Source organism: Mesoplodon densirostris, chromosome 11, assembly GCF_025265405.1.
Source record: "Mesoplodon densirostris isolate mMesDen1 chromosome 11, mMesDen1 primary haplotype, whole genome shotgun sequence".
NCBI lineage: Eukaryota > Metazoa > Chordata > Mammalia > Artiodactyla > Ziphiidae > Mesoplodon > Mesoplodon densirostris.
The window spans coordinates 77,380,558-77,408,393 of NC_082671.1; the positions used below are offsets into that span (position 1 = coordinate 77,380,558).

At 42.2% G+C, this 27,836-nt stretch overlaps 1 protein-coding gene across 2 annotated transcripts in view; it reads left to right on the top strand.

Annotated features, from left to right (window-relative positions):
* Positions 1 to 4,041: 4,041 nt before the first annotated feature.
* Positions 4,042 to 27,836, top strand: part of ALDH1L2 (aldehyde dehydrogenase 1 family member L2) — a 57,313-nt gene continuing 33,518 nt past the window's right edge. The window contains exons 1-9 of one of the 2 annotated variants that reach the window (XM_060113583.1): positions 4,042 to 4,200; positions 13,276 to 13,420; positions 18,074 to 18,308; positions 20,025 to 20,190; positions 21,884 to 21,985; positions 22,198 to 22,287; positions 24,748 to 24,882; positions 26,036 to 26,161; positions 26,944 to 27,035. In XM_060113583.1, the coding sequence (XP_059969566.1) occupies positions 4,153 to 4,200; positions 13,276 to 13,420; positions 18,074 to 18,308; positions 20,025 to 20,190; positions 21,884 to 21,985; positions 22,198 to 22,287; positions 24,748 to 24,882; positions 26,036 to 26,161; positions 26,944 to 27,035 (1,139 nt within the window). In that variant the 5' untranslated portion in view covers positions 4,042 to 4,152. The remainder of the gene's footprint in view (positions 4,201 to 13,275; positions 13,421 to 18,073; positions 18,309 to 20,024; positions 20,191 to 21,883; positions 21,986 to 22,197; positions 22,288 to 24,747; positions 24,883 to 26,035; positions 26,162 to 26,943; positions 27,036 to 27,836) is intronic. The other variant, XM_060113582.1, reaches the window with a different exon arrangement.

The following is a 27,836-nucleotide window of genomic DNA, read 5'->3' on the forward strand; positions in this document are numbered from 1 at the left end:
ATGCCGCAAAAAATAAACGCAAATAAAAGTTTTAAAAATAAATAAATAAATAAAAAGAATGTGTATTTGGTAGTTGGGTGCTTCTAGATGTTTTAATTAGGCCAAATGCATTAATCATCTCATTTAAATATTCTGTATCATTGCTAATATTTTGCCTGTTTCTATCAGTTATTAAGAGAAGTATGTTAAAAATCTTCAAGTATGAAGTAAGTCAAAGAGAAAGACCAATACCATATGATATCACTTATATGTGGAATCTAAAATATGACACAAACGAACTTTTATGAAACAGAAACAGACTCACAGACATAGAGAACAGACTTGTGGTTGCCGTGGGGTGGGGGGAGGTGGGAGAGGGACAGAGTGGGAGTTTGGGGTTAGCAGGTGCAAACTATTATATAGAGAATGGATAAACAACAAAGTCCTATTGTATAGCACAGGAAACTATATTCAATATTCTGTGATAAACCATAATAGAAAAGAAAATTTTAAAAAGAATATATATATATATAACTGAATCACTTTGCTATACAGCAGAAATTAACATAACATTGTAAATCAACTATAGTTCAATAAAAAATTATTACAATGTTTAAAAAATCTTCAAGTATGGTTACAGGTTTGTCTATTTTTCCTTGAAGTTCTGTAATTTTTGCTTTATAAAATTTGAGGCTGTGTTATTAAGTGTATACAAACTTAGAATTTTTATCTTCCTGTCAGATTAACATTTTCTTTTAGCTAGTGTTTGAGTGTTTTTTTAAAAACTTGGAATCTTTATATTTTATGAGTGCTTTCGGAATCTTTATATTTTATGAGTCTCTCTCATCAGTTTTGTTTTTTAACCAACCTGATGATCTTTGTCTTTTCATTAAAACATTTAGTCCATTTTGGGGCTTCCCTGGTGGCGCAGGGGTTGAGAGTCCACCTGCTGATGCAGGGGACACGGGTTCGTGCCCCGGTCAGAAGATCCCACATGCCATGAAGCGGCTAAGCCCGTGAGCCATGGCCACTGAGCCTGCGTGTCCAGAGCCTGTGCTCCACAACGGGAGAGGCCACGACAGTGAGAGGCCCACATACCGCAAAAAAAAAAAAAAAAATTTAGTCCATTTTCATTTACCGCAATTACTGGCTTAAATCTAACATCTTACTAATTTCCTTCTATTTTTCACGCCTCTTCCGTGTTCCTTTTTCTCTCCTTTCTTGCCTTCTTTTGGATTGATTTTTTATCATTTTATTGTCTTAATAATTTTACATTCTATTAACTTGCTAGTTATACATTGTATTACTATCCTTTTAGTGGTTGTACTAGAGATTATAATGTGCATCCTTAACTTATTAAGTCTAACATAAATTAGTACTTTTATTATTTCCAAGACAATGCTGCAAGCTTAGAACCTTTAACTTAACCTTTTCTCCCTGAAAATCATATGCTATTGTTGTCATGTATTTTAATTATACATATTTTTGAACTCCATAGAACATTATTAGAAGCATTTTAGACAATATTACTTAAAATTTGTCCTTGTATTTACCCTCTCTAAAGCTCTTCATTCCTTCATTTCTGAGCTTCCATCTAGGATTATTATCTTTCTGCCTAAAGAATATTCCATTCCTCCCAACCCTCCCAACTTATCTAACACTTTTTAAAAATATTTATTTATTTATTTATTTGGCTGTGCCAGTATCTTCGTTGCAGTGTGTGGGATCTTTACTTGCAGCACGTGAACTCTTAGCGGCATGTGGGATCTAGTTCCCTGACCAGGGATCGAACTTGGGTCCCCTGCATTGGGAGCGTGGAGCCTTAGCCACTGGGCCACCAGGGAAGTCCCTATCCAACAATTTTTTATTATTGTTTGTATACTTTCATGGATATATATATATATATATATATATATATATATATATATATCTTGTGGATATATATATATCTACAAGATTTTATTATTATTATTGTTCATATGGTCAATGTTTACTTAAATTCGCTCACATTTTTGTCTTTTTTGTTGGTCTTTATTCCTTCCTGCATTTCCGAGCTTCCAAGTAGGTAATTTTCCTCCTGCTTGAAGGATACTTTAATATTCCCTTTATTGTGTGTCTGCTGATGACAAAGTCTCTCAAGTTTTTGTTTCTGAAGTTTATTTCATCTCCATTTTTGCTGGCAAGAGAAGTCTAGGTTGGCAGGCAATTTTTTTTTAAAGGCTATTTATTCTTTTTTTTAAGACCATACTTCATTCAGATTTCTTTTGCTTTTTTTTTAAATTTTTATTTATTTATTTATGGTTTTGTTGGGTCTTCGTTTCTGTGCGAGGGCTTTCTCTAGTTGCGGCAAGTGGGGGCCACTCCTCATCGCGGTGCGCGGGCCTCTCATTATCGCGGCCTCTCTTGTTGCAGAGCACAGGCTCCAGACGCGCAGGCTCAGTAATTGTGGCTCACGGGGCTAGATGCTCCGCGGCATGCGGGATCTTCCCAGACCAGGGCTCAAACCCATGTCCCCTGCATCGGCAGGCAGACACCACCAGGGAAGCCCGGCAGGCAATTTTTTGTTTGTCAAACTCTCTAGTTGTATCTGGCCTAACCTCCAATTATCAAGAGGATTACATTTTTGTTTCTTAAAGAAGAAATTCTTAGACATCATGCATATTTTCTTATATTTGGGCAAACATAAGCTCATTTTCTAAAGTTGGGAGTTGGAGTATATAACTATGGAATCTTCACTCAGGAGAAACCACAGTCCTTGCCCACCCTCCCTGGTTTAGAACAAATAAAATGAATATCAATATTTGGAAGTTTAAGAGAAGCAAGAAGTCACAGAAATGCAGTCAGAGAAATGGGGTGAATTGTCAAGGGGCAGTTCCTAAAGCAAAACCCTGGATGTTTGCTGCAATTCCCCAGGCTTTAAGAATCGTTCTTTTTCTAGAATGAATATGTATATATATGTAACTGAGTATAACTGAGTCACTTTGCTGTACAGAAGAAATTGACACAACATTGTAAATCAACTATACTTCAATTAAAAAAATTTTTTTTAAAGAGTGGTTCTTTTTCTTTCCTTCCTACCTTCTCAACAAGTATTTTCTAAGCTCTACTTAGTGCTAAGTACTGTAAATCTTGATAAATAAGGCATGGAGTCAGCCTGCAAAGGGCTTCCAGTAGAGAAGATGACTGCTACATAAATAGTAGTAACAGACTGAGGCTTCGTAAGAGCTGCATAGACAAAAATCCTTCCTAGTTCAGAGGAGTGAAAGATTACTTTGAGGAAGTAAGGAGCTTAGGGAGGAAAGAATCAGGAAAAATACCTGTAGGAGGCAGCATTTGAGCTATACCTTTAAGAAGAGAAGGAATTTGGTCATGCCTAGATGGTGACAAGTGACAGGTGGCAAGCTTTCCTGGGAAACGTTGTCCAGGAAGGAATAGGCAAGTACCGTGGTCACACTGAATTACATGTGCAAAAGAGCAGCGAGAAATAAGAGTAAGTGCCAAACTACAGACGGTCTTGAATGCCAGGCTAAGGAGTTCTGTTTGAGACAAGTGCTCAGCTAAAGCATGTCTTGAGCGTTTCTTCAGAGAGGTGAGGGAAAAGGCTGTCGGGTGTCTATCATCTATCTACCCATCTATTTGTCTATCATCTTTCGGGACCAACTCTGTGCCAAGCCCTTTGCCAGGTGCTTTATACACAATCTCTCATTAAATCTTCTTGTCAGACTACGAGATAGGAATCAGGATCCTTACGTCGCAAAGGTGCCCTCACCCGTTTATCTTTCGTGGCTCCACGCACTTGCCTGTTGTCTTCTCAGGACTGTGTTAAGGGCATGACCTGGGGTGTCAGACTGACTTTTAAGGCAGATCCTTATGTACTTCAGAGGGTGTGAGTAACTGGGGGAAGATTCCCACAGCTAGTGAGACTGCAACGAGGCAGCCGCCAGAAGCTGTCCCTCGGGCTGGGCACCAGCGTGGCTCCGGGAGACTGGAGCACGCCCCGCCCAGGCGCTCGGGATTGGCCGCGGGAGCCCTGACAGACGAGGGGGCGGGGCCGCGAACTAGGTCCCGGGACTCGCCCGGGACTCCGAGGCTGCAGGCCGCGCCTAGGCTGAGCCGCCCCCGCGTGCCTCCCGCTTGCCTTCCGCGCCGCCCGCACGAGCGCTCCTTTCCAGCATGTTGTGGCAGGGCAACCAGGCGCTCCGGCGCTTCTCCACCGGCCAGGTGAGCGTCCCGGCTCTCACCCGGGGGCTGCTTTGCAGATCCGGAGAGGGTGGGCCGGGCGGCGGGGCTGAGGGAGGGCAGCTGTGTTTACTTTGCTAAAGGCCAGGACGACGTTTTTAAAACCGGGAGAGTGAGGAGCAGGGTCCGGGGAGGGTCCTGAATGGGGCTTGTCGAGCGAGCCATTGTCTTCTACCGGGACGGGGCTGAGGATGTCTGGCTGGGATTGACAGGGTGGAAACAGTCACTCGGCAAGAGGGACAGAGTCGGTTTCCGTTCCGTTTTCATTTCAATTTTGAGATCCCTGCCTGGTTACGAGATGGAGCCGAGGTACAGGACCGAGACCACCTCCTGGAGGAGAGTGGTATCAAGTCAACCGGGTCCTCCTCCGCGGCCTGAGAGGTGTGAGCGCTCCCGACTGGCATGCAGGGCCCATTCAGATAATGGCACTCCGAGCCGGTGACCGCAAGCTCATTATTCCTGAGCGGCAGGCGGCAAGATTTCTAGGATCACCAGGCGCTGCAGAAGCAGCCACCCTGGAGCATTAGTAAACTATGGTGCAAAAACCTAGCCCTGGCCCAGCCCCGCGCCTTGGAATTGCATCAGCCTCTCCAGAAACGGAATGAAGGAGGACACGTTGCATGGGGCGCTGCCTTCAGCACTTCAGGGGCCTGAGGAGAGATGCCTCCCTGCATCTAGGCAGACTCCAAGCTGTTTAGGGAAGAAAAAGTCCACCCCATGTACATCATCTCTTTTATACGAAGTGCATGTTTGCCGTGTTATAAAAGAATTTGCTTTTTGATTCCTCTTCTCTGCCGAAGTCATATGCGCATGTGTACATATCCAGATGTAAAAAACTTGGAGCAGAGAGAAGTCTTGAGTAGCATCAAGAACTGGCCCAAAGTTGCATAAATGAAAACGCTTTTGTCCCCCAGACAGCCACAAGTAATGAGAATTCACTTTATCCCGTGCAGTCAGTTCTAGTTATTTTGGGAGTATTCACCTTTTTTTAAATAAGCAAAAAGAAACTTGCTCTGGCAGATATTTTGCTTGCTCTCCTATGCAGAGCTCTGGACTCCTAGCTTTCTCCTGCCACGTGGCACACGGGAATCTGGGTTGGATGGCACAGAGAACAAGGGGGGCTTGTGCATGCCTGTTTTATTGGCTTCCTCTGTCAACACCTTTCACTTAATTGTCTTTTTTTGGAGGAGCAGAAGGGATTCCTGAAGGATGAAAAAATGCCAATAATGGGGTTACATAAGATTTCAGTAATAAAGGATGAACATCCCAGGTGGCAAATGGCATAAACAAAAACACCCTTGTGGGGAAGCGCCAGGTGTAGTCAGGGGTCAGGGCCCTGAGTCTATCTCCAGGAATACATGTGGGAGAGCAGTGCCATATGGCTGGGAAGAAGGCAGGTTCTTCAATGGCCAAAGGAAGACATGGAATAATAAATGAAGAATTTGGGATATTTTACTCCATAGAAAATGGAGATCCATCCTTTGGACCGTGTTCTATAAGAATTGTTCAAAATCAGACGTGGCTGGTGGGAGCTTAAAATGGTACAGCTGTTGGAAAACCGACTTTTTTTTTATAAAATTAAACATAAACCCATCAAATGACCCAGCAGTTGCCCTTATAGGTATTTACCCAAGAGAAATTAAAACTTATGTTCACACAAATACCTATTTATGGATGTTTACAAAGGGATTATTCATAATCACCAATTTAAATGTCTTTCAGCTGGTGGCAGGATAAGCAAACTGTGGTATATCCATCCATATAGTGAAATCTTACTCAGAAAAAAAAAAGGAATGGACTACTGATATATACAACAACATGGATGAAACTCAAATATGTATGCTAAGTGTAAGAAGACAGACTCAAAGGGCTGCATATGTATATGAGTCCATTTGTCTGACACTTTGGAAAGAGTAAACCTATAGTGATGGAAAAAAAGGCCAGGCTGGAGATAGGGGGAGGGATTGACAGCAAAGGGACAGGAGGGGATTTGGCGGGGGGGTGATGGAACTGTTCTTTATCTTGATTGTAACAGTGGTTACATGACTGTGTGTTTGTCCAAACTGAAAGAATTTTACATTGAAAAGGGTGTGTTCATTGTATGTAAATTGTACCTTCGTATGAAAAAATATTTTTTAAATCACACAGCGCTTTTGAGTTTGGCATTAAAGCAGAATGAAGGAGGAATGAAAAAAAAATCTCTCAGAACTTAACAAAATCCAAGGAGGAAATTAGTTCATAACACTTCCTGATATAATTAATTTTTCCATTCTCTGTCTTAAAGAAATGGACTTAGAAATATTTAATGATCTCAGCTTAATGATATGACTGGATCTTATTAACTAGTGCAACTATATATAGCAATAAGACCCTTTGTCAATTAGTTATTATCGTCCACTTCCAGTATCTTGCCTGGCTCACTGCTTCTTAATTTCTCCCGAGGGTGGGAACTATTTAGCCCTAATATTTATTTGGCACTCTGTTATTTAGCTGTTACTTCCTCTGCCAGTGTCTGGGACAAGCCTGGCTGTTGCTCTGGATTCATAGCCTGGTTCCAGGACTTAGGGTTACTTTATGATCCAGTTCAAGAGGCTGGACCCTTCCCTGCTTCTTGAAACCAAGTACTGGCTTTATACGCTGGTTCTAGCAACCAGGTCCTTAACTTGTTTCCTTATTGCCTGACCCTCTGCTTTGGCATCTAATTTGATTTAGGACCTTCAGATTCAACTTCAAACCATATTAAATTGTGTATTATGTACTGAGCACTTCATCTAAATTCTGAAGAAATAATAATAATAATAATAGGTATCATTGATATAAGACTTTGTATGCACCAGGCACTGTTATAAATGCTTTACATATACTCATTAGGTCTTCATAACATCTCAGTGAAGTGGGTACTATTATAATGCCCGTTCTACGAATCAGGAAACTGAGACCCAGAGAAGTTACATAATTTTTTTAGAGTCTCACAGCCAAAAAGGATAAAACGATAAACAAGAGATAAATAGTCCCTGCTTTCAAGGGGTCCACAGATTAGTGGGACAAATGATTAAACTTGCCTTTAGGTAAAGGATACTAACGGAAGGGAAATACAAGTGGGCAATAAAATATGAAAAGGCACTCAACCAAACTAGGGCGGGGACTACTCTTGTGCCTAGAGCTTAGGGATCCCAAACAAACCCCTACCCCCCACCCCCCGAGGCCAAACAGGTAAGACAGATGTAGCATTTGGGCTGGAGGGAGTGAAAGGCCACATTCAGAGTTAAAGGGAGCAGCCCCTGCTCAGCTGCAGCCGACCGTTTCCACATGGGAATGTCGACCATGGTTGACAAACCTCCTGATTTTTAAAGAGAAGTCAGAAATTCAGCCTGCTAATGTGAAACCTCCTAAAAATCTTACCACCGTTCTTCTGCAGATGCTCTGTGGGCCAAATAAAATCCTCTTTGCCAGGCCACTGATGGCAGCCCCACCATGCACTGTGCCCAGAGCTTGGCAAATGCTCAAAACGTGCTTGGTGAACAGATCTTGCGCACCATCAGGCACGATTTGGGGAACCATGTGCCAAATGGTCCATTAAGAGTTAGGCATCTCAGTGTCTCAGAAAATTTTATTTTGTTTTATTCTTTTGTGGGAAGGTCCTTTCTCCGTTCCAGTTCTCATTAGGAAAACTGCCAGTTCTCACAATTGCTCATGTGGACAGCTTTGACCTTATTTTACATCCTGCTCAGTTGGTTCTATTAAGGTAACATCTGCTTCACAAAGGGGCTTCGGATCAGCACAGACTCTTAGCACTGTGCCCTTAAGTTCTCCAGAGAAGACTGTGTGTATTTTTCTTTAAACCATTGGAACATAATCAGAGTCCATATTAACTTGCTTCCCGAAGAATTTCACCCAGATGTGGATAGCCTGGGAATGCAATATTTGATAGTTTAAGAAACAAAAGCTCTATTCCCTGCAAAAGGCTCTTCTAAGGCAGAATGTTATCTCTAGAGAACCTCAAGATAACAGCATTTATCACCCGGATTTAGAAATGCTGTGGGTCATTTTATGCCCCCTTCGTCTTTCTCACCAATATAACAAGGCACTGATAGTGCCTTAAAGTATGTTCCCTCGTCATCAGCCTAATCCTTTCATGAATTGTGCTGTCTCCCATGTCAGGACCACCATGATATTCCCTTAGAAAGTCTGATGGAACTATTTCCCATAATTGACCTGTCAAACGATCGCCAAATTTTCCTTTTAAAAAAGAAGGGGCTGGGCTTCCCCGGTGGCGCAGTGGTTAAGAGTCCGCCTGCTGATGCAGGGGATGCGGGTTCGTGCCCCGGTCCGGGAGGATCCCACATGCCGCGGAGCGGCTGGGCCCGTGAGCCATGGCCGCTGGACCCGCGCGTCCGGAGCCTGTGCTCTGCAAGGGAGAGGCCACAACAGTGAGAGGCCCACTTACCGCAAAAAAAAAAAAAAAAAAAAAAAAGACATATGATAAGGATTTGATACATTTTTTTTAATCACTGAAGAAGGCTCAATACAGTGCCTGCCTTATGGTACACTCCCAGTAGGGAAGATCCATTATCATCATTTTTATTTACCTGGGTATTACTTGTGGTATGATAATGATACTAGTTGACATTTATTGGGCCTTTGTTATTGCCACCCACTGCACTAATGCATTATATGCTTTATCCCACTAAATCCTCCTAACAACCTTGTGAGATAGGTACTATTATTATTCAGATTTTAATTGATGAGGCTGAGCTCAAGGTCGCACAGCTGGTGTTACAGAAAAACAATGGCACTGGGGTAATAACTAGATTAGAATCTCAGAGCTGCCACTGATTTAGTGATTTGACTCCAGGCTGTATCTTTTTTTTTTTTTTAATACCATTCATTTTCTTCCTTTTTTTTTTATAAATTTATTTATTTTATTTATATTTATTTTTGGCTGCGTTGGGTCTTTGCTGCTGCCCGCAGGCTTCTCATTGCAGTGGCTCCTCTTGTTGTGGAGCATGGGCTCTAGGTGCATGGGCTTCAGTAGTTGTGGCATGCTGGTTCAGTAGTTGTGGCGCACGGGCTCAGTTGCTCTGTAGCATGTGGGATCTTCCCGGACCAGGGCTTGAACCCGTGTCCCCTGCATTGGCAGGCAGATTCTTAACCACTGTGTCACCAGGGAAGCCCTTTCGTTCTTTTTTTTTTATTCACTTATTTTATTTTATTTTTGGCTGCATTGGGTCCTCGCAGGGGTCACTCCTCGCCACGGCATGGGGGCCCCTCACTGCGGCGGCCCCTCCCGCTGCAGAGCATGGGCTCCAGGCGCGCGGGCTTCAGCAGTTGTGGCGTGTGGGCTCAGTAGTTGTGGTGCACGGGCTTAGTTGCTCCGCAGCATGTGGGATCCTCCCGGACCAGGGATGGAACCCATGTCCCCTGCACTGGCAGGCGGACTCCCAACCACTGCGCAACCAGGGAATCCCCAGGCTGTATCTTAACCTCTCTTTGTTTTAATTTCTTCATCTGTAAAGCCATCTGTAAAATGACTTATTAATGTCTGCCTCTTGGTAATCACTGGGCAATCAAAATGAAGTAACACATATTAAATACCTGACACATACCAGGGTCTTGTTAAACTGTTTGCTGTTACTTCCACCACTTTTTCCTGACCCAAACTGCCCAGGGCAAAATCTTTTTTGTAGGGGGCGGACACACACTCTGTACAGCAGAGATTCGCAGACTTTAGTGTGCCTGTCTATCAATGGAGAGCTTGTTCAAATGCAGCTTCCTGGGCTAATAAAGTGCAGAGGCAGGATCCAAACCTCCTCATATGCTTTTGAGTTGGTGCCAGCTTCCTGAGGGTCTGACTCAATAGATCAGGGATGGGGCCCAGAAAAACAAATTTTTAACATTTCCTCCCAGCTGATTCTGCCAACACGGGCAGTCAGCCCTCAGATCATACTTGGAGAAATAAGACTAAGGTGAAATATCCCAGTCCAGTTCTTTGGAATTATACTAACTCATTATAAATACTTAAAATCTTAAACTCTGAATTTTTTCTCACTGCTAGAAACTCACCTTTATAGTTTCAGTTTTACCACTAAGCTCAGAAAGTGTTTCAGTGAATGTAGAATTTCCAGAGATACTGACATGGTTTCTTTAAACACTGTCTTTCTGGGACAGTGTTGACTCTGGAATTGAACTCCCAATTAGCAGATGACAGCTGACAGCACATTACAATTGAGTCAGCTCATCCTCTTGGCTCTTGTATGTTTTAAGACTAATAATTTTAGAAGTCTTAAAATATTTGGTGTTGGTAATGGTACGAGGTAAAGCCAAATTTTGTAAGATAGCCAACACATCAGGTCAGTTCTATTTCAAGCAACAGCATTAATTATAGGATTTGAAGATAGAATACTTACAGAACATTTTGATATTTTTGATGAGAGGAAATGAAATAGTCATGCATTATCTGCAGGCAAATTGTGCTGTTCTTACAGAGTTAATCTGTTTGCAAGAATCTGTTAGATGTTGAAGCTCTAGGCTCTTTTGGGATAGAAACTTTGGCTGACCATGGAAAAGAATTTTTATACCAGAACCTTAATTGTTTAATTATCAGCTCACAGGGAAAATGTGAACCCATACGCTTTTTTTTTTTTTTTTTTTTTTTTTTGGCTGCGTTGGGTCTTTGTTGCTGCACGCAGTCTTTTTCTAGTTGTGGCGAGCGGGGGCTACTCTTCATTGCGTTGCGTGGGCTTCTCAATGCGGTGGCTTCTCTTGTTGCGGAGCACGGGCTCTAGGTGCGCAGGCTTCAGTAGTTGTGGCTCGTGGGCTTCAGTAGTTGTGGCTTGCGGGCTTCAGTATTTGTGGCTTGTGGGCTCTAGAGTGCAGGCTCAGTAGTTGTGGCACACGGGCTTTGTTGCTCTGCGGCATGTGGGATCTTCCCAGACCAGGACTTGAACCCATGTCCCCTGCATTGGCAGGCGGATTCTTAACCCCTGCACCACCAGGGAAGTCCCTGAACCTGTAGGCTTTTAAGTTTATGCCTAAAAAGGGATGCCATCTATGTCCTTAAGAAAGTGGGAAATAAGGGAAAATTGTTTTCCTCATAGTCAGATTTTAACAGTGAGGCTTTCCTAAGTTAGAATGACTTTCTGGAACATTAATGAATCCCATTTAGATTGAAGGAAAAATATTCTAAATCCAAATCCTGTGGAGACGTATTCTAACGTGGAGGAATGAAAGATGGAAAGACCTCTGGGGAGCTGGTGTTTGTTCTTTGCCAAGACGGGAAGCTCATACGAGGTCGTGACCCTCTGCTTCACCTGGTGGCTCTTCATCACCATCTTAGCAATCATCATGTCAACATGTTACCTTAAGCTTTGTGAAAAGGTTTCATCTTGGGAGAGTTTACAGAAGGCATAATTGCTTAAAGACGTCCTTAAAAACTTTAACTCCTTTAGTGCCACTCTTATCTATGTGGTGTTTATATTTATTGACAATCACTGCATTTTTGTGCATCAGTGTTAATGTTCTAAAAAAGGAGATGGAAGAGATGGGCAGTAGTGGCTCATTTTATTTTTAAGTACATTCGCGAGTTTTGGAGTCAGATGGCCCTGGATTCAAATCCTACCTCTCCCTTGTTTTGCTAGTATGACCTTGGAGATATACTTGATATTTCTAAGTCTTGGTTTCTTCATTCATAAAATGGTACAAAATGGGGGATAAGAAAACAGGATAGTTGTGAGGATTAAAATAAATGAAATTATGTGCAGCCCTCAATTCCTTATCTGAAATCAATGGGGCCAAATGTAGGGTTCAGAATCATTCGCATTTGAGAAGGTCAATATGGCACATAGGACCTTATGCACAATTTACAGCAGGGTCTGGGATAGTATCTGTAATGAAGCACATTGACTTTTCTGCAGCAAATTACAATATACTATAAGTAAAGACTGTAAGTGGCATTATCAGTGCAGGTCAAGTTTGAAGCCAAATGACTGCATTAACTTCTAAGAAACCTACAAGGACTATAAAGAACATTTCATTAGTTCAGTCCACGTCTTAAGACCAAATGAGTTTACACCACTTACCGAGGATTGTAGAATTCTGGACCGTGTGAAAAACATAGAATTGTCTAGTATATAGGAAAGCCTTTAAAACATTATTAAAGCTTTTACTTAAACAGTGCTTTGTGTCAGTGCATTAAGCCTAATGCATATTGTCATCTACCTCAATCAGAATTGTGTGAGTTGGTGTTATTCCAATTTTACAGATGAGGGGAATAAAAGGCAAATGGAAGTTAGTTACTTGCTAAAGGTCACACAACTAACTAGGGGTGGGTGACCCTAGGTTTGACCTCAGATAGTCTAGGATCTGCTTTTGACCCCTATGTTATACTAGATGTTAGCTCTTGGCCTCTTTTGGAGGTGGGCATAAAAAATTGCAGGGCATAAAAGCATTGTCATATTGAAGTAGATCTTGCTCAGAATTACACCCCCTTTTTTTTTTTTTTTGCGGTATGCGGGCCTCTCACTGTTGTGGCCTCCCCCGCTGCGGAGCACAGGCTCCGGACGCGCAGGCTCCGGACGCGCAGGATCAGCGGCCATGGCCCACGGGCCCAGCCGCTCCGCGGCATATGGGATCCTCCCAGACCGGGGCACGAACCCGCATCCCCTGCATCGGCAGGCGGACTCTCAACCACTTGCGCCACCAGGGAGGCCCTACACCCCTTTTAACTATGAAACTTATGCTTATTTGTTAACATCTGGCCTCATTTCATCAAGGAGTTGAAATGCCTTATAAAAATATATGCAATCCCAATGATTATAATGAATAATCAAGGGAGTTAGAGCAAAGGGAAAGTGAGGAATACTTAGGTGTGAAATTATTTTCACTACTACCTATATAGCATGTAGTCTGAGTTCAGTGTATGTCAATAACTATTTGACTGTGTAGATCTTTGAGCCTTTTGTAATGCTCAAGTCATCTTGTATGATTGAAAAAAGAGTGTTTATTATCCATATGTCTTCTATCCATACTAATACCTGTCACTGTTGAATTGCTTCTCAGGTTTATTTCAAAAACAAGCTGAAGGTGGCACTTATTGGTCAGAGCCTCTTTGGACAAGAAGTCTACAGCCACCTCTGCAAAGAGGGCCACCGAGTTGTGGGAGTGTTCACAGTTCCAGATAAGGATGGAAAAGCTGACCCACTGGGTGAGTGTATCTTGGAACAACCGGATCAAGGACTGCACTGGCCTCCACTCTGCCTGTTGAAGGCCTTCTCAGGCCAAATCTATTTGTGTGGTAGATACAGACTCAGAAACTCTCCCTTCTCTGTGGGCCTCAAGACAAAGATGCCGGCCCCTATTTTACTAAGTTTCTCCACTTACCTCCATGATAATCACCAGAGGAGGAATCACCCTCAGAGGAATTTCCAAGCATGTGTTTTTCCTGAATTACACTTGTGACTTTCCAAAGGTGCTATGGGGCATCTAGAATAATGTCTGTTGCAGAGGTGCCGATGGGAATGCAGGGAAGGCCACACCCAACAATAGCAATTGATGTGGGGTCATAAAGAATACATTTATCTCAGAAAAAAATTATAGCTATGACTGCTTGGTTATTAAGGTAGGTAAAGAAAATAGCCATCCTCAGAGCAAACCTACAGCGTGATTCTGATTTGCACGCTAAAGTTATGTTGAGAAGGAGTGCAAGAAACAGTCTACAGATAGGGAATAAGAACTAGCATCTAGAAGTCGTGACTTATGACTTGAATCTTTATAAATCACTAGTATGATGCAGTACATTGGTTGGGAAACAATATCTGTGATAACCCTAAAATTTTACTTTTCTTTCTTGGAGGAATCAGCTCTGGGGTTTATGCTAGTTCTTGTTACTGGGTTAGTTGGATGAAGGCAGTCAAAAGGTACAATCTTCCCATTATAAGATAAATAAGGACTAGGGATGTAGTGCATAGCATGATAAATATAATTCACACTGCTGTACGTTATATGTGAAAGTTGTTAAAAAGTAAATTCCTAGAGTTCTCAGCACAGGGAAAAACTTGTTTCTTTTCCTTTAATTTTATATCTATCTGAGAGGATGGATATTCACTAAACTTACTGTGATAATCATTTCATGATGTATGTAAGTCAAATCATTATGCTGTACACCTTAAACTTACACAGTGTTGTATATCAATTATATCTCAGTAAAACTGGAAGAAAAAAAAGAGTCAAGCTAAAAAGAGTTGGGCCAAGAGCACATATGCACATGGATTTAACCACTTGATTTAGAAATTATCTGTCTTTCAGAAAAAGATTATCTCAACCTGGGAAATTCTGAGGGAATCTGCCTCATGAATTCATACTTGGCTCCAAGGGCAGAAGGGGACAGATTCCCGTCGCTGGGACTACCTGTCTCAACATTATCTATTACCACCAGCTTTGTGTGTGGGTTGTTTGGAAGGACTTACATTTGGGGTGTCCGATTGGCTGTTGAATCAGGAGGACCTCAAATAATATTAGCTTAAATAAGATAGAAGTCCCTTTCTCAAGTTTGGATTGACCATCACAGCTGTTGTGGCAGCCAGATATTTATCACAATGAAGGCTACTTCGGTTTGTTGTCTTGTCATTATCAACACTGGGCTTCCATCTCATGGTCCAAGGTAGTGGCTTCAGCCCCCATTATCAACTCCGCATTCCAGCAAGCAGAAAGGGCAAGATGGGAAGCAGAGGGCAAGCCTTTATTAAGGGCATAATCCAGAAGTTTTACATATTACTCCCACTTGTATCCTGTTGGCTAGAACTTAGTCATAGGCCAAATCTATTTGCAGAACAGGCTGAGAAATACAGATTTTATTTGGGGTGGCCGTGTGTTCAGCTAAAGTAGAGGAATCCTTGGTAAAGGGGGCAACTAAGAGTCTCTACCATGTACAGTGAACTTCAGAAGAATTGCAAGCATGTGACTCTTACACCTCCTTTCAGAGTGTTTCCTGGGAAATGAACTTTTCCCTGGTGCCTGGTCCCAGCATATGGTTAACAGTGTATGTTCTAGAATCATGAATCTAGTTCTGACTCTGCCACTTGATAGCTGTGTGACCCTGGACAAGTCACTTAAACTCATTAAGCTTAGTTCAGTGATACCCATCTCACATGGATTAAATGAGATAATGTATGTAAACTGCTCAGCATGGCACCTGATTCATAAAAAGGATCAATAATGACAGCGGCGATTTTTGTTGTCAGTATAGTCAACTAGAGCAACAAAAAATAGTCCTGGGGCAGCCAAAAATCAATATGGGGGAGCAACACTTGAATGGCTCAAGCTTGTCTCAGTGGAGTGGATTTTTCAAATGAAGACTTCTAAGTCTCTTCCACCCCATTTTTCTTTCCCAATCTAACCTTTCACAATTTTCTCCCAATTTCAAGACATTTTTTTTTTTTTTTGCGGTATGCGGGCCTCTCACTGTTGTGGCCTCTCCCGTTGCGGAGAACAGGCTCCGGACATGCAGGCTCAGCGGCCAAGGCTCACAGGCCCAGCCACTCCATGGCATGTGGGATCTTCCCGGACCGGGGCACGAATCCGTGTCCCCTGCATCGGCAGGCGGACTCTCAACCACTGCGCCACCAGGGAAGCCCTCACCACATTTTTTTCACCACCATTTACCCATTTTCCTATCATCTGACATTTTGTTTTGTTCACAGCTTTTTGAACATTTTAGGAACATTTACATTTTGTAAACATTATTATACTGGTCTCTCAGATTCTCCCAAATGGATTGACTAAAGCATCACTTTGAAGGCCAGGGCCATTTTAGGACTTGTTAAGCTTTGGCCTTTAGCCTTCATGGAGGCATCATCCCCTCCAGAGTCTATGAATGTTGATGATTAGATGGGGAGAAAGGAAAGGAAGCCAGAACATGCAGGTAAAATGCCTTAGTTAAGACTTCTGGATATTGCCGAAAATGTAGTTTCTTTGTGTTATTGATGGAGAATAAATATATATATACTTAATATATGTAAGGTATATAGTTAGTAAAAGTGCTATTTTATTATGGAAAAAATGAGCTTGTGCTGTCTGTACTTTGGAGGGCCATTCCAATTCACACAGAGGTAGGATGGAGTCATTCCTTTCAGAAGGGACAACATTTCCTTAGCAGAGAGCCTGGGATCTGCTTCAGTAGGGCAAACCCTTTCGGGGAGCATGGATTCTCCACTCCTGGCCTCTCTCCTCCACTAACTTATCTTAGGGGCGAATTTAGGAGAAGGAACTAGACAGACGCAGCTCAACTCAGCTACTTTTGAAACCACACTCCTCCTCAGATGGGACTCAAACCCAGCCACACCTTGGACTGGGACTTGAACCACAATCCCTGACCTAGGAGGGGACTTGAACCCACTGTCTTTTCATTGAAACCGCTTACCTGGTGTCAGGACTTACTGAAGCTCAGGTTCTTTTGTCTCAGCACAGAAAGAGTTCAGGGTGAGGCAAAGTGGCAGGCAAAGACTGAGTTTATTAGCATAGGAGGCTTGAGAGATACAAGCAGGCCGGCAAGGGAGCGTGGCCCCAAGAACAAAGAGGGCTACTTTTTTTTTTTTAATGTTTATTTATTTACTTGGCAGCACTGCTTGCGGCGTGGGGGATCTTCGTTGCCAAGTACGGGAACTTCGTTGCGGCATGCGGGATCTTTAGTTGCGGCATGCATGCAGGATCTAGTTCCCTGACCAGGGATCGAACCTGGGCCCCCTGCACTGGGAACACGAGTCTTAACCACTGGACCACCAGGGAAGTCCCCAGAGGGCTACATTTTTATAGTCAAAGAAAAAATGGGAGGGGAGAAGACCACCTTCTTCCTCATTTTGTGTAGATGTCAAGGCTTACATCATTAGTTCCTCCTTTGACCCTACATGGTCTAACCGGGACTGTCATGGCGCTATTTAAATCATATGCATATTAGCAAAAGGGTGGTAACATATACTAAAATATGGTAATTTGTCTCAGGTTTCGGTATAATGTCCCTTTCCACCCAGTTTCTTTCCCCTTTCACCTGTTTACCTGTCTTGGCTACATGCAAGAATGCAGTCTTTCTCAGCGTCTGTTATCTTATAGACCTCTCAAGGTCGAATGCAGGCTTATATCTGTTTTTCTGTGGTATTGGCCTAAGTAAGTCTGTTTAGTTTCAAAATGTTCTGATTGTTGCTTAGCTGCCCGATGGTCTGGGCATTTTCTGGTTGGTGTCTAGCTTATGGTGATCTCCTGAAGTCTCTCTCTATCTATCTTCCCCTAGTGGGATTTCTAGCTGTGTAACTATCTTATTCTATCCCTATCACTTTCTCCATTTATCTTTTGGGAGCTGCCTGTTTGGCAGGGAGAGTGTGTTCCAGTCTACAGTTTGCCCTGTGATAAAAGGGACTTCCCCCCAGGAAACAGGTGTGGGAAGGGAATCAAGGTTTTCCATCTGTACCAGAGGCTATGTCTAATTGAGGTGGTGATGTTTTGGCACTTGACTCCAAATCTTAAGAAACAAACAAGCAAATGTCATTTAAATGGCTGTATCAGTAATAAAGGTACAATTTTTGATCTATAAAAGAAGCAGCTTCAGTTAAGATCTCAAAACGTTGTCTAGCCACAAACTTCTGAGTTGAAACATATTATGCCTTAAATATATAGATAAAAATCACATTAGAAAAATAGATGCATCTTGATAAAATCGTATCATGTCAAATCCTGGTCAGAATCTAAATTGTTCTTTATCATGTTTTATTTGTAAATGTCTCATGAAATTACAATGTGTAGATCCATAGTAATACAAAATTATGGCTAAAACTTTTTTGATGAAAATAATCTTCTCTTTCTTGCTCAGCTTTGGTTGCAGAGAAAAATGGGACCCCTGTGTTCAAGTTCCCTAGATGGAGAGTCAAGGGCAAGACCATAAAGGAGGTGGCGGAGGCCTACAGATCTGTGGGTGCTGAGCTAAACGTGCTTCCCTTCTGCACACAGTTCATCCCCATGGATGTAATTGACAGCCCTAAGCATGGTTCCATCATTTATCACCCATCTATCCTTCCCAGACACAGAGGAGCCTCTGCTATCAACTGGTGAGATTTTTTTACATAACCAAGATGGTCCCATTCCCATTGCTTGTAATCTTTCTGTGTTTTACCTAGGTGATCAAGGAACTAGGTATGCTTGAACAATTGTGAGGTCCCGATTGATTGCTACTGTTGCATAAACTCCCCTGAGATCTAGAGGTACTGCATAAGCCAGAACAGCGTTTCCCAAGAATAATTTATGGAGTATTGGCTCTATCAGCTGTAACTAGGTATTGAGCAGGAAAAGGTCCTATGGTTAGACAAGTTTGGTTTATGCTGGATTTCTTTATCTCTGGACTTAGAGATTTAATATGTGCTTTAATGTGGGCACCATAATCTCCAAGAGGGAATCTGAGTACAAAGTGTTCCCACACTTATTTGGCCGTAGAACATTTTTTTGCATAGAATATCTCAAGTACATTTCAGGAAATGCTGAATGACCCGAAATTATCTTTCTCATGGTGTGACTTCCCCCATTCTACTTTAAGCTTCTTGAGGGGAAATAGGACTCTGGTCTAACATTTTTACTGCCGTATGTCCCAGTATCAAGAACACTGCCTGGTATACTGTAGGTGCCCAGTCCTATAGGTATACTATACTGCGGGTCAAGGTGGGGCTTTCCCACCTTCTCTACCTTTTCTCCTTTACCTGCACATCTTCCAGCTGTCTCTTAGTGTCAAGTTATCAGATAGGCAGAAAATCTATACTTAGTTTAAATGTGGTAAAAAAGCATTTCATTGTATTTTAAGAACAATTACATGAATTGATTTCTTTTTTGCTCTTGTAAATAGAGCTATAGTGGATATCTTTGTACTTAAACATGTATTTTTTTCTCAGTTCACATTGCTTGCACATGCAGAAACATTGGGTCCAAATACATGAATATTTTCAAGGCTCTTAGATAACACAATGCCAATTCATTTCTCAATATTTCTGAAAAGAGTGGTTGATTGACTGGTTGGTTGATTGATTTAGGTCTTGCTTGATTAGTAGCTCAGAGAGGTAAAAATGATTAGATGGAGAGCATGGCTGACCTACCAGTTCATACTCTGTCTATATTAACCTGCTCTCTGATATCCTTTTATGTATGTATTTCCATATATCTGGTTTATTGTATGTATTATAAGGTCTGTAGGGCCAGCATTTCTTCTGAGGCTAAATTTATAGAATACAAAATACAAATAGTTGAATTAATCAACCATCTTTTACTACAACTTATAGCTAATCTAGAACTAATTCTAGCTCTAAGTGATGCTTGTACCTGAATTACACAACCTAAATTAATAATCAGTTCTCCTTTTCACATTGCACTGATCATCTTCTGTTTTATCTTCCATTATCTTATTCTGCCTAATACAGGGTCAGGTACGATGTAGGAACTGGACATGGGTGGGCAGAATTACTTGATGCTGCAGTAGAAAGCCGACACCTGGGAATCAGTGAGGGGTAGTACTGATGGTCTCTAATGGCTTTTTGAGTAGACTATAAGTCATTAGTATGTGTTAACAAGAAAGACTACAGAGATGAGGTTGTATAAAGTAGCAGTACCATTAAGTTCTGCTTTTTATGAGTGTTTACGTCTCCCAGCTCTGCTGTAGTTTTCACAGTAGTTTCATTCACTGTCTATTTTCCATTGTAAATACCTTGTACTTTAATGTCACTAATTTATCACCTTATGATACAGTTAACCAACATTTTAAGTTGAAACTCTTCTTTTCCCAGGACTCTAATCATGGGAGATAAGAAAGCTGGGTTTTCTGTTTTCTGGGCTGATGATGGTTTAGACACAGGACCCATCCTTCTCCAGAGGTCATGTGATGTCGAACCCAATGATACAGTGGATGCACTTTATAATCGATTTCTTTTTCCTGAAGGAATCAAGGCCATGGTCAGTATATTTATGCTATCAAGGAGAATTTAGTAACGCTTTAAAGTTTTTCTTTTATTGAGAATTTGCTCCTGTGAATTTGTACTAAAAATAAAAAGCCCCAAAATAAGATTAGATTTTATATTTGCCAGTAGGATGGTATTTGAGGGTGGAAAACTGCACTTTAGAATTTCTTAGTCTATGAGTCTGACTTGTTCTTCTGAGAACAGTGATCAAGTGGATAAAGTAGTAATCAAACTCCTTCATTCATTTTACCAGATATTTGAATCTCCAACCCTGTTTATAATGACTAATTGTAAAGAAGTGGCAGAATCTTAAGAAATTTTGATATGTAATTTGGGCTTTCTTCAAAAACATTTAAAATCAGTCTATGTAAAAGGGTGAAATTTAACACTGCTTAATTTGTTCAGATATGCTCTGGATTAAAGGCTCAAAACATGTGCACCACAAAGAAAAAATATATTAACCTGTAAAAACATTGAAAGGTAATTTCAGTGTCATTTAATGTCTTCTATAGTTTGATATGGTAGAAGTACAACACAGAGATGGACAGTAAGATGATATAAAGAAGCAGCCATTGATTTAGGAGAGAGGAGAGCAGTGCTTTGTATCATTTAACGATTAAGAGAGTAGTTCTCGTTTACCACTTATTTGTTGTATAATAGGCAGGTCACTTAGTCTCTTTAGCCTTGGTTTCCTCATCTATAAAATGTGGCTAATACTGCCTGACTTACAGGGTTGTTGTGAAAATTAAATGACGTTTGTGTAAAGCATCTGGCACATATAGGTGCTCAAAATGATCATTATAATCAAAATAGTATTTTGTGTGTTCAGTAGCATTCGAGCAAGCCTGGATCCTGTACCTGGTGATATTATAGCCAGAAATAGGTGGAATGAATGAGCTGTAAACTTGGCCCTGTTCCCAGGTGGCTCCCACCACGTCCTCTTGTGGAGGTTGGAGTACTCAGCTGTGAGTACTTAGAGAGAAAACTGAGAACTTGAGCTCACATAGGTCTCCCAGTGAAGGAGAGAGGCTCTCAACTCAAGGTAAACATATATATGGCATGGAAGGGGATGTAGGACACAAAGGCAATCAAACTCATGGACAGTTTTAATTGTTTTTTTATTCCAGGTGTCCTAAGCTAGAAAGCCAGTTGAATTCCTTAAATATGACTTTCTAGAATCATCATGATGAGCAGAAATAACCCACAATGACTTATTTTACAATTATATTCCTGAAATGTCCATTGAAACACCAAGGGGAGATTGAAATTTGCTTAAATAAAGGGGTCATTTTAAAAAGTACAGGATGGATATTGGCAGTAGATAGACCTGGATGCAGATCCTGCTTCTACCACCTACAAGAAATCTCTGTGATCTTGAGCTAGTTGCTTTTTCTCGAGCTAGTAGCTTGAGGCTTTTTGCAGGCCTCAGTTTCCTCATCTGTAAAACAGGACTAATAATATACCCACGTTGTAGGACTGGTATGATGCTGCAAGGGATATTTTACATAAAGTAGCCACCACACTGCCTGGCATAACTATGGATCCAAAGAAATGGTAGTTATTTTATCAAAGTCTGACTCTCTGGACAGATTTATATGTAGTAATTCTGTTAAACAGAAACTTCAGTTAAATAGGCCATGCCATTGTTGACCACTGGGCTCTAACACAGGTAACATTTTTGGCTTTAGGTGGAAGCTGTCCAGCTCATAGCCGATGGAAAAGCTACTCGTATGCCCCAGTCAGAAGAAGCTGCAACATATGAAGGTATCCAGAAAAAGGAAAATGCTGAGGTATTTATATCAACTCAGTAACACATCTCAGAGTTCATTGTTGTCCACCTTTAAGCAGTTCTCAGTGTACCATTTCCTCACCAGAAGGTAGACCTCCAAGGGAGGCTGCTACCCCATCCCTACTCATGTCCGCCACTGATGGAGAGAAATGTTTCTGTTGCCTTTGAGACTTGCAACATTGGAAGTTCAACCTGTGCTTTGTGTGTTTCTAGATCTCTTGGGATCAGTCTGCTGAAGCTTTACATAACTGGATCCGAGGTCATGATAAAGTCCCTGGAGCTTGGACGGAGATAAATGGACAGGTATGTTCTAGGAACCTTTTTTTTTTTTTTTTTTTTTGCATATAACCTTTGTAAGAGGTATTACACATAAGTCTAGGCTTCCTCTGGTTCTTCCTTTGGTTGTGAGGAGAGTCTGTGCTCTAGATACATGTGACCAGCTAAAAGAGTTCTAGGTACACGTGACCACCTCCCTCTTTGCTCCGCATGTATTGAGCATTTGGTGTGAAGCAGACACTAGGCACAGCCTCTGCTCTCAGGGAGACTGGAGTTTTATGGAGAAAGCAGAGAAGTGAATAAACACGCACAATGAAGTAAGACAAATGATGTAACTGAGGCCCAGACTCAGGTGTCTTAGGAAAGACTTTCTAGAAAAGCTGACTGTTTTGCTTGCACTTCGAGAAGAGGTCAACAGGTAGAGAATGAGTCAAAGAGTTGAAGACCCAGAGGTAGGAGAGCATATTACCTGGACAGGGACTCGCAGTAGAGTTCAGTGAAGCTGTAGCTCCAGGTGTGAGGATCAGGTGTGAGAGGCATGGGGAGAGATGCAACAGGGGCAGTGGGCAGGGGGCAGGAAAGACCTTCTAATCCCTGTGGGATCTCCTCTCAACTCAGCTTCTCAGGTTTCACCTCTTGTAGGAAGTCTACTGACCTCACACGCCCAGCCTGGCGGGATTGGGCGTCCCTTCTCTCTGTTCCCATAACGCCCTGCCTGCCTAGCTCTGACACAGTATATTATATACTATAAGCATCTCTTTATGTATCTATCCCTCTTACCCCCATAGACTGTGAACCCCTCAGGGGCAAGAGCATCATGTTATTGTCTTGATACTCTCAGCACTTACACAGGGTTCTTCGTGCATATTAGGTGTCAATAAAAATATGTGGGATCAGGGCTTCCCTGGTGGCGCAGTAGTTGAGAGTCCGCCTGCCGATGCAGGGGACACGGGTTCGTGCCCCGGTCCGGGAAGATCCCACATGCTGCGGAGCAGCTAGGCCCGTGAGCCACGGCCGCTGAGCCTGCGCGTCCGGAGCCTGTGCTCCACAATGGGAGAGGCCACAACAGTGAGAGGCCCGCATACCACAAAAGAAAAAAATATATATGTGGGCTCAACGAAGGGCCAAGGGAAGAGGTTTAGTGCAGTGCTTGAAGTGTGGGATTGGAGGGCATTATGGAAAGTGAAATAAGTCAGGCAGAGAAAGACAAATACTGTATGATATCACTTATATATGGAATCTAAAAAGTACAACAAATGTAATATAAAAGAAGCAGACTCACAGATACAGAGAACAAACTAGTGGTTACCAGTGGGGAGAGGGAAAGGGCTGGGGGGCAAGATAGGAGTAGGGGATTAAGAGGTACAAACTATTATTTATAAATTAAGCTACAAGGATATATTGTACAACGCAGTGAATATAGCCAATATTTTATAAGTATAAATGGAGTATAACCTTTAAAAATTGTGAGTCACTATATTGTACACCTGTAACTTTATATTACATCAACTATACTTCAATAAAAAAATAAACAGTGCTACCATGGACATCCTTGCACATGTACCCTTGATCACATGGTTAGTACTGGGTGTATATCTTAGACTAGAGTGACATCATCATAGCATATGAATATATTTTACCACAACTGATAATACCCAGTTTTTCAAAGCAGATATACTCACAAAAAAAGTGTGGGATCTGAAGCCAGAATGTTTCCATTAAAATTCTGGCTTTGCAACTATTTGCTGTGTAACCTTTGGCAGGTTATTTAACCATTGGGTGCCTTGGTTTCCTCATTGAGAATGAGACTAATAATAGTGCCTCCTTTATAGGTTTGGGGTTGTTGTGAAGATGAAATGAGTTAATACACGTTAATTCATTGAAGTACTTAGTCCCTGGCATAGAATGAGTATTCAATAAATATTAAATATTATACTGCTCAATAAATGATAGCTAATGGCCATAGAATTTATAACAATAATTATAACAACAAATCAATTAGTATCCAGTTCTCTTAGTTACAGTCTGGATCCAGTCCTCTTTCCATAAACCAACCCACAAAGCACCTGTACCTCCCATCGTACATCCCACTGCAATATAATAGTTTGTTTACTACTCTGCATCTGCCCTCCCTGATACCCCACCAACACCTCCACTCCCCCCACAAACCCTACCTTCAGGCTGCAAAGTCTGTGAGAGCTTTTATCTCATTCACCTTTGTGTCAAAGTGCATAAATGATAAATGTATACTCATGTCACCTGAATGTGCGGCATTTTTTTAAACTCTTCAATCACACATTCACAGACTGTCTCTTGCTTTGTGTCATTTCCATAGATGCTTGATATCATTGGGGGTGGGGGGTCCCTAATTTTGTGATAAATGAGAATTGCAACTTCAGCTTTTTTGCCAGGAGTGCTGCTCGCATACACCCTTATAACCAGCCTTCACTTCCCCCTTTCACAACCTGGGTTTGATCTCTTTATTAGGTGGTCACTCTCTATGGCTCATCATTACTGAATAGCTCCATCCCTCCTGGAGAACCACTGGAAATTAAAGGTGCCAAGAAGCCTGGTCTTGTTACCAAAAGCGGCCTTGTTCTTTTTGGTAACGATGGAAAAGCAGTGAGTGTTCAACATGGTTACCTCTCAAATAACGTTTTTGGTTTCCTTTGATAACCCAAGCTATTGAGGGACTAGCTTTCACAGGGTAGCCTGGCTTTGCAGTGGGATGTGGGAGCTCAAGGTGTCTGTGCTCCATTTCTCTCTGGGGATGATCTGGTTCTAGGTACCTTGATGAGAAGAAGGCTTCTCAGGACGGGCCCCAAGAACCCGCACAGCCTGGTCTGTGATACAGTAGAAAGAGCTTGGAGTTTAGTCACGAAACAGGTCGTGAATCCCTGCTCTGCCACTTACTGGTCTTGGGCAGGACGCCTCTCCCCTTGGAGGCTCAGTTTCCGCATCTGTAAAACAGAGAGAGTGATCTTGTCTGTCTGCCTTCCCACTGGCAGAGTCTGGGAGGATTAGATGGTGTGGCCCTCTTTAGAGGCTCCCTCCTCTGCTCACCAGGCAGGCGCCCCCCCAACTCTGCCTGTGCTTGGGAGCGTGGACTCTGGGCCTCTCTGGGCTCTTGGGCAGCTGCCCAGTGAAGAAAGCAAAAGGGAATTTGCAGCTCACAGGCACTTTCTGATGGCTTACAGAATAGATCAGTTACTAAGACTGAAGGCTTCAGAGTCCATCTAGTCCTGGGTTGTAACCCCAGCTCTGTTACTCGCTGTGTGGCACTGGGCAAAATACTTAATCTCATTGAGCCTCTATTTCCTCATCAGTAGAATGGGGATAATAAGGACACCTGCCTCCATCAGGATTTATGGGATTGAATAAGATACTTCAGCATATACGTACTTAACACAGTGCATGCTGCAGAGTAAGTGTTCAGAAGACGGCAGGAGTAGTAGTAGTAGTAGTACTTGTACTAGTAGCAGTGGTAGTTGCAGTAGGCTTTAGACCCAATACCTATATCCGAATGTCAATTTTGGGGGGGCTTATCGTCCATTTTGAGATCTATCTACCCGTAGACTTAACTTCCTCCTTTCTGCTGCCATGGCTGAAATACCATTTCAGTCCTTTTACACATAACGGTGAGTGCTTTTAATCCATATTTTTATATTTGTCAAATAAGCTGCTTCTTATACCCATATAAGACTCCTCCCACCAGTCTCACTTTTGAATTGTCCTAATCCTCAATTCTTCTGCTTGTTTTGTTGTTATTTTATAGCTGATGGTGAGAAATCTGCAGTTTGAAGATGGAAAAATGATTCCTGCCTCTCAGTACTTTTCAGCGGGTGAGACATCTGTGGTGGAACTTACAGCCGAAGAGGTGAAGGTGGCGGAGACCATCAAGGTGAACACGTGAAGTTCTTAATGTTACTCTTTTTTCTTTTTTTTTTTTTTTGCGGTACGCGGGCCTCTCACTGTTGTGGCCTCTCCCGTTGTGGAGCACAGGCTCCGGACGCGCAGGCTCAGCGGCCATGGCTCACAGGCCCAGCCGCTCCGCGGCATGTGGGATCTTCCCAGACCGGGGCACGAACCCCTGTCCCCTGCATTGCCAGGCAGACTCTCAACCACTGCGCCACCAGGGAAGCCCTTAATGTTACTCTTATCTTGGAAAACGAAACCATTTTTGTTAACTGGTACCATTAATCCTCAAAGTAGTTGGGATGGAACTTTTATCTCCTCTCTTTCATATTAGCTGCAAAAGGAAATCAGTGCCAAAATTTATACACACATTTGTCCCTCACATAAATAATCCAAGGCAGTTCTAGGTTGGCCTGGGGGTTAGGGGTGAAGCTGGAACATGAGGGTTAGGGGTGGAGTCAAGCAGGAACCCAGGCTGGGCTACCTTCAAGGTCCTGCTGGGGGTCATCTCCATCCCAGACAGCCAAGAAGAGCACAAGAACACAGAGAATTGTGTGAAGGAGGTTTTTCATGGGACAAACCTGGGACTACAGGTCACTTATATTCATATTCACCGGCTAGAAGTCAGTCACACGGCCGCCTCTAACTTGAAGAGATGCTGAGAATTGTAATCAGTCCAGGAAAAGAAGTAGGTTTGGTGCGAAGCTAACTAGTCTCTGCCACAGTGTTCTACATGGCAGCTCCCTCATAAAAGTTTCCCTTGTGTAGGTCATCTGGGCTGGAATTTTAAGCAACATCCCTGTTATTGAAGATTCAACAGACTTCTTTAAATCTGGAGCAAGCTCAATGGATGTTGTCAGGTAAAACCACCACCTTACTGACTCATACCCCTCCACCGGGGATTTTGACTTTGACTTTGACTTTGAAAATCAAATCGAAATCCTTTGTACTGGTTGTTATCACTCTATTGTACCCATCTACTGTATTTCTCTTTTCTTCATCGTTTTTGGTTTGTTTGTTTCCATGGTCAAATACATGTATTTGTTCCCTTCTCTTTGTTGCTAACCAGGAGTTATTTTCATATTTACTATACACCTAGAAAATAATGCTTCTAATTATTTGTTTCATTTAAAAGTCTGTCTTCATATTTCTTAGTTGATTCTCCTCCAGTTAGAATTGGGAAGTTCTGAGTGAGAATGTTAAAAAGGATTTCCCTATATAGTCTCACCTGAAAGGATACCTAACATTGATTATGCTTACCCCCAATCTTTTTCTCCTATCTCCCTAAGTTACCCGGTATGATATATCTAGAAAGAGGATTGTCAGACTTCTTGCAAGAGTGAGGGTAATCACTCTACAGTCAGAATTTCTCTACAGAGGTTTCAAACAAGTAGAAAGGGCGAGAGGACTAGAAAGCCACCCTGTATGGCATGAAGCGCAGACCAGGATCCTAACAGTGGCGAGTCTGGCAGAGGTGCTTTTCTTTGAGGGCCACACTATGGCCATTTACTAAATAAACAAGGTAAACTCCTCTTGACAATCCTTCATGTCGGCAAAGCAAGTGTTCTTGATGAACATTCTATTTATTTATTTATTCATTCATGTATTTAACAAAATTTATTGAACATTTATGCCATCAGGAACAGTTTTTTGCACTGGGG